Raw genomic sequence first — 14,607 nt, forward strand, 5'->3', positions numbered from 1 at the left:
CAAAGGTGCTCTATTGTTTTGACATGTAGTAAATGTGGGGGCATTGTGGGTACAATGAACTGATTGACTTGTTCAAGAAACCAGTTTGAGCTCTGTGACATGACACATCAGATGATGGGTACACTGTGGTCATAAAGGGATCAGCAACAATACTCCGGTAGGCTGTGGTGTTTAAATAATGCCCAGTTGGCACTAAAGTCCCCAAAGAGTGCCAAGAAACTATTCTCCATACCATTACCTATGATACAAGGTAACCGGATCCATTCATGTTTACACCAAATTCTGACCCTACCATCTGGAAGTTACAGCACAAATCGAGACTTGTCTCACCATTGTTTACTGTCCAGTTTTGAGTGAACTGTAGCCTCAGTTTCCTGTTTTTTGCTGACAGGCGAGGAACCCAGTGTGGTCTTCTGCTGTTGTAGCACATCTGCTTTGAAGTTTGACATGTAAAATAAGAGATGCTCTTCTGCAAACCTTGGTTATTCGGTTACTTGGTTATTTAAGTTAGTCTAGTCTTTCTATCGGCTCTGAGCATTTTCGCCCAGAGATGTGCTGCTCATTGGATATTTTCTATTTACCGGACCATTTAAACCCTCAACATGCTTGTGTTCAGCAGGTTCTTGACCGTGCTTAAACACCTAAATGCACTGGGTATCTGCCATTTGGCTGTGATTAGATATTTGTGTTAATGAGCAGTTGAAAAGGTGTACGTAATAAACTGGTTGGGTATAATAATAATAATAATAATAATAATAATAATAATAATAATAATAATAATAATAATAATAATAGTAAAAAGAATTAGAGACTAATAGAAACAGTTTTTGTCCTTGATTAAAAGCAGTATTTTTTCCCAGTGGGGACTTTTGCCCTTGGACGGATGGATGAATGAATGACATTCATAACGGTATGTGCAACTGTTGCGATGAAGGTCTTAGATAAAGCAATGTTAATAATTAGTAAATCTTGTTATGCATGACATGCACGGGTGTTACAAAACGCACCCTTCTATTGAAAAAAGTCAATAGAAGTGGACGAGTTATGAATAAGTCAGCAGGTATCTGACCATAGGGATTAAGCGGAACTGTATTTGCAGAGTAATAAAACAAAAACTGAAGTGAAAAATGCACACAGAGATACAATAAGAGCATTACTGAACAGCAGAAAGGAAATGTGCAATAACGGGTCCAGCTGAGACAAAAGCACGCAAGACTGACAGCATATAATCTTGGCAATAACACACACGTTGCTTTCTGCAACTCCAAAACCTCCCCCCTCATTTCTGCACATACAATTGACCTTAACATCTCGCCTTGCGCAGCGCAAATACTTCACTCTGAGCCAATCTCATACAGTCAGTACTCTACCATTCTTCTAATCAGATGATTAATTATTTCTAATTATATTGCAGTTTTAGTTAGATTCTGCTTCCTATACATCTTTTGTTTCCATTATTTTAATTGCATGTCTGTGCTTTATTGTGTTCTTAATGAGCTGTCAGACCTGTGAAAGCTCTCACACTTACAGCTAATGTAAACGAGCATTAATAGAGAATCTATCAGAATATTCCACGAGATGGAAATTATATTTCAATCCCTCAAGTGTGACACAGCCAGCCGCAAGAAAATATTGCTCTTAATCATAGAAATATAAACAAACATAATGTGGTTTATAATACTGTGGATAGTGAGCTAACGTTAAAATGAACATTCAGACATCAACATATATGAGTTTTCAGGTGGTTTTAATGTGTCACCTATGATTTCAAGTTAGCATTTAGAGTTTTTGCTGAATGTGCGAAAGGAATCCAGTGAAGAAACTTTCTAATCCTCTCCCAATTATGCCCCATTTACATGTTAAAAGTGTGAATCACTGATTATTTCTGCAACTGAGGTCGTGACAGTGTCTCCACTCACCTATTACATTCCTCTCCTCTTTGACCAAAACACACCGCGGTGTGTTTCCTTATCTACGGAGAAGAACAAATCAGCGTTATAAAGAATGAATCGGTCCTATGCATCATCGCTAGTCCACAAGTATAGAATGCATGCATGCAATATTTACACACAAGCCTTGTTACATTCCATCACTGTGAAAAAAGTAAACCAATTCAAGGTATTATAAAAGTGACATTTTATTAGAATTACTTTTATACCACCGATGTGGTGTTTAGTTTGCCGAACAATATTTTAGTGTCTTTTTATTAAAATTTATTCTCTCTTTTATAACAGCTGAATTCCTTGTGGATCTAGTTAGAGATGGGAAGGGATTTTAATTCAACAGTGCATTTATTTGGGGTTAAAACGGGCAGGTTTACTTTTTTTTAAGTGGAGGTTAGATTAGGATTATCATTAGGGTTACCTGCTTAGTGTTTAGTCTTCCTTTGAGTCCCGTGATCTACACTCTTAATGAGAGTCAGGCTTCAGGTGTACTAATCACAAAAGAGAATTCAAATTGCTAAATAGATCTCAGCTTCGATATTTAAAGAACGGAAAGTTACAGAGCAGGTTTCTCAGGTTAAATGACAGAAATGCAGAAAGGCGTTAGCAGAGACATTGATGAGTTGCTGAGGCCGTTGTTTTCCCCCCTCAGCAATGACATTCAATCAGAAGGTAAATACCAGCATCTAGATCCCGTATTGCCCACATGCTTTTCTTTAAGCTCCAAATGCTGAGAATTTTTAAGGCATTATTATGATAATATATGAGGACTTCTTACCTCTTTAAACGCCATATCAGAGTCAATCAGTGTCTGTTTAATGATGTAAAACTTCAGAGAATGAATTAAGAACAGAAATTTATTAGTTTCTTAAGAAAGTGATCAGATATTCAAGGATAACATACGGTGTTTTACAAATGATTCATTTGGGACAGGTTGGTGGGTTTTCTTTATGAAACGAGTTAGCCGTTACCTGCAAGCAGATGTTAGGTTTTAGAAACAAGAAGCTTGAATTGCGTCACGTATCGCGTTAACAAACTGCAGAACAATAGCAATTTAATGCTTCACAGGCTGCTATTTAGAAAGTCTTACACACTGTGTTGGAGGTTTATGCTGTTTTTATTAAATGCCTTATGTACAAATACAGATTACACACAGAACAAAGCACGCATTAGAAATTACACACTGTACATTGCTTTCAACCAAAACTGTGTTTTGCACGATCATGATCTCACATCATTTTGTATCATTTAAAGTCACAACATGGCCTAGGGTAATTTTGCCTGATATTTCAACATTAAACATTTTTTTAGAAGAAAATTTTAGGTCATTTAGACACTCTGCACTCAGGTCTTCAACTCTTCTTCAGGATAGGTTTCCATTTGTTGCATTTAATGTTATTTGTGTTGTGGGGAGTGTTTAGACTTGCCGTTGGTTAGTTATAGGTTTTGCAAATCAAATCAAAGTTGCAGATTAGTTCTGTTCAGATAAAGTGAGAGAAAAGCAACAGTTTTTATTTTTACTAAACCAAATCATCAAAAAAGTGGAAAAAAAATTGCCTTGAAGAAATCAGTTTGAATTTCTCCATGAAGTAATTTAAACCAGACAGCAGCCACCAATCAGTGAACTCTGGAGAAAGGTTGAAGTTTTTAAAAAAAAGACTTTTTCAAATTTAAAGTGAACACATTTTCTCCGTAGCTGTGGCTGGTTAAAGACTCATCGTGCCTGTAAAGTCACTGACAAAGAGCTAAGCTGGATTTTGTGGGCCGTTTTCCAAATTAGGAAAAAAGTGCCAATAGGGTTTGAATAACTTAAAAAAAAATACTCGCATAAGAGGGCAAAACTAATTTCCCCCTAGACAAACTCGTATTTGAAGAACAGGCACAACTAAAATGAGAAAAAGTTTTGCTTGTTTTCCACATCTAGTAGCGTGTCACGGTGGATAAAAACGGACATGGCATCACTGGATGTTTCGCAACACCACGAAAATGCCTCTATTATGTGGGGCACCGAAGTCTCCTTAGCAATTAAAGCAAGTAGAGAGACGCAGCAGAGTTTTGACAGGCTCTCTAAGTCAAATTATGTCTCTATGATTGCCTGCTTTAACACAGTGAACAGGGGTTGGCTATTAAACCTTAGTAATCACTACATTAAAGACACTAAATGGAAACCAACTAGTCACGCAAATCCCACAAGAATAAATCTGCAGATTAATGTTTTAGGGCAGAGGGAGCTGGAATGAAGGGCATTTAAACAGCCAAGAACAACCTTCCTGCATATGGATGAGAACTGTTAAGTGTCTCTTTTGTTAAAAAAAAGGCTCAAACATCAGTATACTGCAATAATTGTTGCTTTATGCGCTTTATGGGGGTGGGGGTGGGGATTTTCTTTTTACTTTCTGAAGAAGATGGGCCAAAAATAAAATAACTGTTACAACATTTATAATGGATTTAAAAAAAAGATATAAATAGCTGAGAATTGGAGGTCTGGACCACCTTTAGTATCTGCCATAAGGATGTTTTCTGTAGCCTCCTCGCGTCAGCCGTAAAACAGGGGCTTTGAGACTGGCTCGGGTAGTTCCCCACTCCTCCTCTGCAGATTAAAGCAAACAAACGGTGAAAAAAAGAGTTAAAAACGCATTGCAGAAAGCTGCTGCATTCACAACGGAAACGTCATGTCACAAAGGCAAACTGTCTCTCTTCTCTAGCCTCTCCTAAATCTATTTTACCAAAGACAAGAAAATTTAAGCAAGCAAATTATATCCCAGGTACTATGGGGGCTTCTCTTCACACAAAATTAATTTCATGAGCTCTTTGCCCTCTGACGGACCAACACTGAGATTCGACTGTCAGCAGCTCCTTCCTTAGAGCCAAATTACATAAAGATGCCCACCTCTGCTGCGAGGCACAACGCACCGCTCCCAAATAAGAAAGTGTTTATGAAGCAGAAAATCAAATCATTGCCCCGTTGGTTTAGGTTTGGTCTGACCTCAACACCCCAGTGCACAACTCATTGTGCTGAAAATGAATGAGCCCGCAGACCTGCTGTGGCATCCGGCTTATCGCCGTTGTCATGTGACAAGGTTGTAACTCGACTTCTGGTGATTTATGCAATTTTATTTAAATAGCAGTTTTAGATGTTTCTTAATGTTTTTAGTTGAAATCCAGAGACTCCTTTATAAAATTTGGAGCAGGTGCTGATTTGGAAATTGCAAACTGGTGTTTTTTTCTTCTTTTTTTGCGAGTTTGTTTTTGGGCACAGCAAAGGTTAGTCAGCCGATAGTAACAGCTTTCTGGAATAAGCCTTTAAAGGCACATGCCCAAAAGGCAAAACAGTCCACCTCTGCAATAGGCACTGGTTAGCCCCATGAGCTTCCACTGGCACATTTACTCCTCTGGCCAAATGCAGCGAGGAGCCAGGAAGGTAGGAGGAATTTGATGCACACAGAAGTGGCTCCCTGGGTGAAGATGATTGCAAGTGGGCCGAAACCACAGTTTTCTTTTTCTTTCTCGGCTGTGAATTTTTTTTTGTATAGCAGTGCAGCAGTGTCAGCCAGGAAAGTGTGGTCAACACAACATTTTTTTCTTGTCAGGATTTACTTTAAATCAAATCAAAGGATTTTTGAGAATGTTTTCTTTCTATTCTACTATTTGCCCATGAATGTAGGGTATTACCTTTAGTAATGCTAATACTTTAGTGGGAACTGTCTTTAGTGAAAACTTCTCAAAATACAGAATGATGGATAGTGCTGACCAAAAAATCACTGGTGCTAGATATCATATAAAAATATGACACTATGGAGGCATGTGACACACGACACAGGAGCTCTAGTTTTACACTCCAACTTGATTCACCTCCAAACATAAACTGAGCATATTGCGTCCAAACACAGCAGAACCCTTCCTCCCAGCTTGGGTGTGAGTGGAGCCCTCTAATGGGTCGCCACACATGTCCCCCCTGAACACCCAAACAATCCAGGACCCGGGGCTTAATCAAACGTCCAGAATGGCTGAAACGGGGAGTCCGAGAACTGGCTGTGGGTCCACCAGGCCAGGAAAGACATGCCGAACCCTCTGCTGGCCGGACGAGCACCGGCGGGCACGGAGCGATCTCAGAGGGAGGGTCAGAGTCCAACGTCCCGGCAGCAGGTGGGCGGTCGCGGCAGGGGGCATGGGCCAGCACCACAGGAGCATTCTGCAGAACGTGTGCAGGCTTAAGGCGGTTCACTGAAACTACCTCCTACCGTCCCCCAAATCCAAAACAAAATGCTTGGGACCTGATGCAATAACCCGAAACGGGCTGTCGTAAAGCGGACGCAAGGGGGGTTGATGGGCGTCACGCCAAACCAAAATGAAAGGAGAAGATTCCAACGACTGCTGAACAAAAACATCTGGCATGCAGTGGTGCACCGGGCCAGTGACAGAAAAGGGGCCTCAGACGGTCGACCCAGTTACCACTCGTTAAAGAAGCACGGAGCACGGCCTTGAGTGACTAGTGAAACCGCTCGCACATCCCGTTAGCCTGCGGGTGGTATGCCGTGGTGCGGTGGACCTTCCATCGCAGACCAAAGTTCCGACACAAACCGAGGGCCTCTGTCCGAGGTAATGTCAGCGGGGGGACCAAAACGCTTACTAGCCACGTGCTGAATGTCTGTAGTAAACGACTGAAAAAGGTGAGGGGCTGCCAGATGCCGGACTTCGCTGACTTCGCCGCGGAAAACACACGGAGGCAGTCAGGGGACCAGTCAGCGGGTACTCCTTCAATGCTTTAACCGAGGCGGGACGCGGAAAAGCTGCGACGGCTTGCACCTTGTCTGGCAACGGGACCACGCTACCATCGGAGATGCGGTGCCCCAGGAAATCCAGGACCGGTAAACCAAACTGGCACTTCGAAGGGTTCATGATCAGGATTCGTGCTGGCCACCAATATGTCATCCAGACAGACGAAAACGAAAGGTAGCCCACGCAAAACAGAGTCCATAAGTCGCTGAAAGGTCTGGGCGGCACCTTTCAACCCAAACGGCATGCGCAAAAACTCGAACAAACCAAAGGGGGTGATGACAGTGGTTTTCAGAACATCCTCAGCGCGCACTGGCACTTGGTGATATCCCTGCACCAAATCGATTTTGGAAAAAAATCGAGGTCCCGGCAAGATGGGCGGAAAAATCCTGGATGTGGGGAATCGGGTAACGGTTGTTCTCTGTAAGGTTATTTAAATCCCCGTATTTTAAATCCCCACAAGGTTGCCACCGCCCATCTGGCTTGGGCACCATGTGAAGTGGAGAGGCCCAGGCGCTGTTCAAGCGTTGCACAATGCCCAGGCGCTCCATAGCCGCGAACTCCTCCCGAGCGACGGACAGTTTCATGGGGTTGAGGCGACATGCGCGGGCGAATACCGGGGTCCGACTGTGGGGATATAACACAGCAGCAGAACCCTTCCTCCCAGCTTGGGTGTGAGTGGTGCCCTCTAGTGGGTCGCCACAATATTAAACTCTTCTAAAGAGTCTTTAGGGCTGCATCTAACCAATATCTTCATTTTTACGTAATGCTTCAATTATTTAAACAATAAAAAAACAAACAAAAAAAATCAGAAGAACCAAAATATATTTGTTTTTATGTGAACAACAGTGAAAAATACAAAAGTGTTCACTTTATATCGATAGCAAAATACTACAGTAGTGGTCAGCAGCTTGTATACACTCATCATGGGCATGAATGTCATGGTAATTTTGGGATTTTACTGAATTCTTTGAACTTCTCTTTATCCGAGGTGTAATAATTGAACAGCATAGATCTTTAATAACTTTACAAAAGAAAGACTTGTGTTCACAAGTTTGAATTTATTTTTGACTGTGTAGATTTTCTCTTATCCACACAGAGTCAAAATTACAGGCTCAAATATATACATACACTTACTTAAATCTTTTAATAAGTGGTGCTCAAGGTTCTACAATTTACACAAGTTGGAAAAATCTCTCAGGGCCAAGATCATCAATTGAAACAATTGTACGTAATTTTGATGTGTAAGTGTTTACAATTAGGGTGTGTCACTACTTTACCAACCCAACTTTAAATGAAAAGAAAAGGTTCAGGATCAATAAATCTACCAACCTCCATAAACTGCAAACTGCTGAAACACCAGCATCACTGTATTGTGAGTTTGACATTGCCATGGGAAGAGAGAGCACATCGAAAAGTCAAATGCTGTCTGGAGAAGTTTTGTCTTTAGACAAGACAAAGATTGAGTTATTTAGTCAAAATGACAGGAGGAACTTTCAAGCATGTTGGTGGTAGCATCATAGTCTGGCTGTTTTGCTGCCACTGGTACTGGTACATGAGAAGGAGGATGCAAAGAAGTATTGGAACTACCTTCTCTATCTACAAATTAATATCTTTGATCAACAACTAGGCAGGCAGCTGAATTGTGGAAACAGTCGAATGATCCCAAAAACAGAACAAATTGATTCTGAAATGGATAAATTAGGCCAACATAAAGCTTACTTAATGGACTTCCCAAAGCTCCAACCTTCGCCTGTGCTTAAAAGCCGGCTCAATGCCAGGACACCAGCCAATTTAAAAGACCATTATCAATTCTGTTAAGAAGAGCGGTAAACTATCCAGCCACAATTATGCCTAAATAGTGCTGATGGCTACCAAAAGTGTCTGTTTGAGGTATAACTTATTAATGGACAGTTAGCCAAATATCAGTGGGGATATGGTATACATTTAAGCCTGTATGTACTCTTTTGATCCTGTGTGGATCACAGAAAATCCAAAATAAATTCAAACCTGTGGACCCAATTCTTTCTTTTTAAACTCATTAAATATGTATGCTGTATAATCATTCCACCCTGGAAAAAGAAAAGTTTGAAGAAGTCACAAAGAGCCCAAATTACCATGAAACAAATGCCCAACACTGTCTGTGTCATTCAGCCCTTCTGATCACATCTGTAGATTATGGTTGTGGTTATCTGTGGTTTTGTATTCTGATGTCGCCATCGTAGTTTTTTGATAACAGACATGAGAGCTGGCTGAAAAACAATGAACACTGAATCCATTTATAGTGGCAACTTTTCAGTGAAAAGTTAGCCAAGCCCTGAAGCATACTCTGGTTTATCATCTATTTGAGTCTAAAAGAGAGTGTAATTAACAGAAATATGCATCATGTCTTATTAAACAAGTGCAATCAGACAGCACAACTCCCCCCAAAGGGCAAGGGCTATACTAAAACATTTATGTTTTATGCTAATGTCAGTATTGGTAATATTGAAATCCTGAATAATGACAGAGTTATTTTCACAGATTACTTGTGCTGATGTCAGCATTGCTAATATAGAAATGTAGTGTAGAACAAGGTTATTATCGTTAACGAAAACTAACGAAATAACGAAAACTAGAAGTGAAAAAACATTTTCGTTAACGGAAATAAAAATAAAAACAAAAAAAGGAAAACTAACTAAAACTGTAATGAGTGTTCACAAAACTAACTAAAATTAAATGAATTTATAGCAAAAATGTGTTTAGTTTTCATTGATGTGTGCGTGTCATACAATAGTCAAGGGTGAAAATGAAGTTTAGTTTCCAGATTTATTTCTTGCTGTCTAATTATGCCAGCAGGTGGCAAGTACGTTAGTCGAGTCGTCTGTGTTGTTGCTCCGTCCACGCGCAGAATCATGTCAGGAAAAGTCGGGAGCAGTGTTGGTCAAGTTACTTGAAAAAAGTAATCAGTAACTAATTACTGATTACTTCCCCCAAAAAGTAATCCTGTTACTTTACTGATTACTTATTTTTTTAAAGTAATTAATTACTTAGTTACTTAGTTACTTTTTAAAAACACGTTTTACAACCTGAATAGGTGATAAAGCGATAGATCTTTCAGCCCAATTCTACTTTTTCTACATAATCCATCATACAAAATGTAATCAAATGGAAAGGCCCCTTTTTAAAACTTGTTTTATTAGTTTTAATCTTTTAACTTTATGCATCAAGCAAAAATTTATTATATGCAACATTCTCTGACTGGAAGAAATTTGTTTAATATTTAAACCTATTTTCTGCACATTCCAGCACATAATTTTTTTTTTTGTGTGTGTGTGTTTACACTCACTCTTTCAAATAGATGCAAGTAAAACACAGCAGAAAATAAATAAAATCAAAGAGTCCTGTTGCGGTCCTGTTGCTCTATTTTCACCTGTAAAGCAGGAGTGGGGTAGGCGGAGGTATACCCTGGTGCAGATGTGCCGCAGCAGTCAGTGGAAGAATCCACGAGTTTCTCTGTGAATTTCCCATCACGTTGTAGCGCACTCGGTGCTTGCTTGGAAGTTTAGGGGTTTTTTTCGCTGTAAAAAGAAGTTTTCTTCCCACGCACAACGGACACTAATGTTTTTGTCACTTTTTATGGAATCAAACTCAAAATAAGGTCAGTACTTCCACGCTTTAAATGCTGCACGCTCATACTCTCTCCCGCACTCGATATATTATCCATTGTTGATCTGCATACAGCTGTTGTCACGAACATCGCACTCACTTACGTCACTGTCATGAGACATTCTCGCAAAAGAAATCAAGGTTTTAGTAACGCAGTAACGCAGCGTTCCTACGGGAAAGTAACGGTAATCTAATAACCGTTTTTGCAATAGTAATCCCTTACTTTACTCGTTACTTGAAAAAAGTAATCGGATTACAGTAACGCGTTACTGCCCATCTCTGGTCGGGAGAAAGCGCCAGAGTCCAATTTGGGATTACTTTGAATATGACTGTGTTTTGGATAAAGCAAGTGTCTTGTAGTGGAAAGAGACAAATTATGAGGGACATTTCTAAAGGGAAGAAAATCCCACAAACTTTAAAGTGCACTTGAAAACCTCACACAAGAAGGCTAACCTAGCTTACCTTGAGAAGGTAACCCTCATCCCCAGAAACAGACGCTAACCCCAGGCAAGGCAGCGTGATGCATCCCGAGACAACAGGACTGGGATATCTACATAACTGTGTGAGTCAATTGCCTTCAAAAAGTTTATCAATTCACTTGAACCAAAATTATGAACACCCGGTGCTGCAAGAGATAATAGTCTCATTGGGGCCAAGTTATACATTTTATAGTTGCCTGGTATCAATGGTTGTTCATCTGCCTTTATTTATTTATTTAAAGAACCCATAGGTGGGAATGTGAGTTGTCTGTCTCTGCGTGTTAGCCCTGCGACAGACAGGCGACCTGTCCAGGATGCAGGGTATGGTAGCTGGAATAGCAACATACCCAAGGATAAGCAGAAGAGAATGACTGATATGATGAAACTGGGATTTTGTTACACTTAATTATTGCAAACACAACTAAAACTATAACTGAAACTAATCAAAACTAAACTGAAACTAAGGATTTTCAAAAAAATAAAAACTAAACTAGCAAACAATTGGTAAAAACTAATTAAAACTGATATAAAATTGAAAATCTGAAGTCAAAACTAAATAAAAATAAAAACTAATGAAAATTGCAAAACTATTAAAACCCTGGTGTAGAATATTAATTCTTTTGTGTCATTGTGTATTCATAAAATGTCTTTACTTAAAAATAATGTTTTAAAGAGCTCAGAAAAAGATATATTATTGTCCCCCAAATAAATTTTTGAGATGTTCCAGGGGAAACTAAAGCTTTTTCCTAATTTCCCGAATGACCCTGATTTTTGACCTATGACCATGAAGCATTACATATTAAATGGTGTATTTTATTACCTTAACCCATGATGATTGGAGAAATATTTGGCTTCTATAAGCTGTAAAAACTCGAGATTTCAGACCTGGATGCCAAAAAACGGTCGATGTACAAACTAAAGAAAATCAGGATCAAAGAAAATCAACACATTCTTACAGCTGAGAACCTGGAACTGCAGAGCACAGTGCAAGGTGAAAAAGGACTTCACCATTTAATCAGCCATCCAGCTGCCAAATCATTTTTATGAATCGACTAATCAAATAATCAACCCATTTTCTCATTTTTAATAATGGGGTTGTGTTGCATTTTAGCTGGATTCAACAATTTATAGTGAGTATCAGTACTGAAAAGTGAGGATACATGAAAAAGACAGTGACTCATTTCTGTTCTTGTCGGTATAAAATAAGCTCTACTTACCATAGTTGTTGTAGGATTCATCACTGGTTCCCTGCCCATATTCATAATAGTCTGAAATGCTGAAAGCAGATGAAGCGAAAACACGGGTCAAAGAAAAAAATAATAAGCTGCAGACGACTTTTCTTTTTTGTCAAATAAGGAATAAATGTGATTTCTTTGGGGGGGGAAAGGACTGCAGTTCTATTATCAACAAGACCAAACACTTTTTTACAAAATCTCTCAGTAGTCCTCTCCACTGTCTGTGTCACTCAGCCCTTATCTATTAGTTCTTAATGAAGAGACAGATCTTTAAAAAGTGGTCATAAACATATCTTCAACCACAGAAGGGCTAAGTTATTCCTAGAAAAGCTGGGCAAATTTGAACAAATTTTACTCCATTTGTTGGGGACTCAGCTGCGGATTTAGTGCATCACTAAATATTTACAGCAGCATGATGGTGTATGTGGGATTAACTACTGTGCCCATGTTGCTCAAGTTGCTCACTGATGTGTTTTTAACAGACAACAGACGTCTCTGGCACACTTTCATCAGGCTTTAGTATACACACATACTGTAGCTTTGCTGTTAGGATCAAGTCATTGTTGGTTTGGGGATTTCTTGCTCTAATGTACACCTGTGATGGCCCAGCTGGTCACAGTGGACCTTAAACATTCTGTATTGTAACAACAGATGGATGGTAACTGAGAAAAGTTGAAAAAGCCTTTCCTGCTGTGTGTGTGTTAACGTTACCTCTTTGACTGATTGCTGTAGTTATCTTCATAGGCTTCATAACTCTCATCATCATACTCTCCACCGTATCCGTCGTCGTAGGCCTGCGAGGGAACACGCGGTAAACATTAACATTGACTTGTCTCCACATCTCTATCCAGTCTAACTGGTTGGAGATAAATAATATAAAAATAATCAATAGTTAGTTCCATGGGCTAACTATATTACAGTGAGACGGTAATGGGAGAGGAAACAGAAAAATTAATGTCCAACAGGGATTATTGATTAAGGTTCGCAGGGAGCATGTCTCACTGGTAAAGCTAATTGGACACCTTCTGAGTCTCAAGCTGCAATATGGATCTGCACTATTGATAAGTAGCTATTCAGAAAATAAGCACAAAATGCAACCAGGAGCTTTACACTCGTGTTCGATAACAATACAAGTGGCTAAACAGCACGCAGCCCACAGACAAGCCCTAAAGTTAGATATTTTGCCAACAACCTGTAAGTATTAGAAACCACTTAATTAGGGCTGCTCGATTATGGCAAAAATGATAATCACGATTATCTTCACTGGAATTGAGATCTCGATTATTTGACGATATTTATTTAACCCTTTAAGACCTACTATAGAACCATGTCCGCCAGAGCTTATATTATTTTTTTACATGTTGTAGTGCCATTTGTGGGAGCATTTCAATTTGCTATGCAACTGTTATAGCCCATATTTTAATAATATGTATACATTAAGTCCATAGTAACTACATTAATTGCAAAAAAGTGCAATAAACTACAAAAAAATTGAAAATTGTTTTTGGTTTTTTTACATATATTTCTACGGAGAAATTTAAGAGGTTTATCCCTCAAAACTTTAAATACAAAAAAGTTGCAAAAAATAGTTTACAACTACAGGAAATTTATTTTGAGTGTCTTCATAGTTTTATTTTGGAGAGACACCAATTTTTATATACTGCAGGAAAAACGAAAAAACAATCCTATGATGCAAATTAGTAAAGAAAACAGCATGTGCATCAAAATAAACTATTTCCAGCAGTGCAATTCGAGTTCTAAGCATCCCAGAAACTATTTAGAAAAGTCAAACATGACCAGTATAGGCTTTTAAGGCCTACAAGTAAAAAAACTACATTTCCGCGAAAATGACGTCACTTCCGGTTTTGGCCAGGAAATGGCGGACATGCGATAGTTAGCGGTGACGTCTGTTTCACTGTGGGAAGTGTTACGAACAGCTGATCGGATCGGCAAAGCGTGTTTCTGGAATATTATGTTTTTGTTGCTGCAAGCGCTTTTTATGCAATTTTTGCAAAGCTTTATGTGGAAGGAAACCGTGACCGAGGAGAAGCTGATGGCATAAGATGTAAGTACAACTCCTCCTGTTTCGTATGCAAAACAAATTATTGCGCTAGTGTTACGATCCAATGTTGCCAGTGTTTTGTGTTAGGCGTGACTGTTATGTGTTTCCTGTTTTACCTTGAAGGTCTGTCTTATCTCAGTGTGTTCAGGTTCCGCTTCCTTGTCTCGTCAGTTCTGATTTGCCCCAGCTGTGTTTCCCTCCTGTTGTCCATTCCCTGATTGCTCCCTCTATGTATTTAAGCCCTGTGTTTCAGTTTGTCATGGGTCGTGATCATTGTGGTGTTGGTATCGTAGTTTTGTAAATAGCTGTAAATAGATTTGTAAAGTAGCAATTGAGTAATTTGTTCACCTTGTATATATTGTTCACTGCAGAAGCCTAGTAGGCATGAGAAGCCATTTTTGTTGATTACGTTTTCTCCTGTTTTTGTTTAGGAAGTTAGGTAAGTGAATTGTCTTTTGTTTGGT

General features: G+C 39.3%; 1 protein-coding gene across 1 annotated transcript in view; it reads right to left on the minus strand.

Annotated features, from left to right (window-relative positions):
* Window positions 1-4,438: 4,438 nt before the first annotated feature.
* Window positions 4,439-14,607, minus strand: part of khdrbs2 (KH domain containing, RNA binding, signal transduction associated 2) — an 80,716-nt gene continuing 70,547 nt past the window's right edge. The window contains exons 7-9 of the mRNA XM_085369370.1: window positions 12,793-12,875; window positions 12,064-12,122; window positions 4,439-4,533 (exon numbers count right to left, since the gene is read on the minus strand). Coding sequence (XP_085225496.1) covers window positions 4,439-4,533; window positions 12,064-12,122; window positions 12,793-12,875 — 237 coding nt within the window. The remainder of the gene's footprint in view (window positions 4,534-12,063; window positions 12,123-12,792; window positions 12,876-14,607) is intronic.

The sequence above is a fragment of the Diplotaxodon limnothrissa genome, linkage group LG13 (genome assembly GCF_057381915.1).
Source record: "Diplotaxodon limnothrissa isolate DT_005_m linkage group LG13, D_limnothrissa_male_GT1.1, whole genome shotgun sequence".
Taxonomy (NCBI): Eukaryota; Metazoa; Chordata; class Actinopteri; order Cichliformes; family Cichlidae; genus Diplotaxodon; species Diplotaxodon limnothrissa.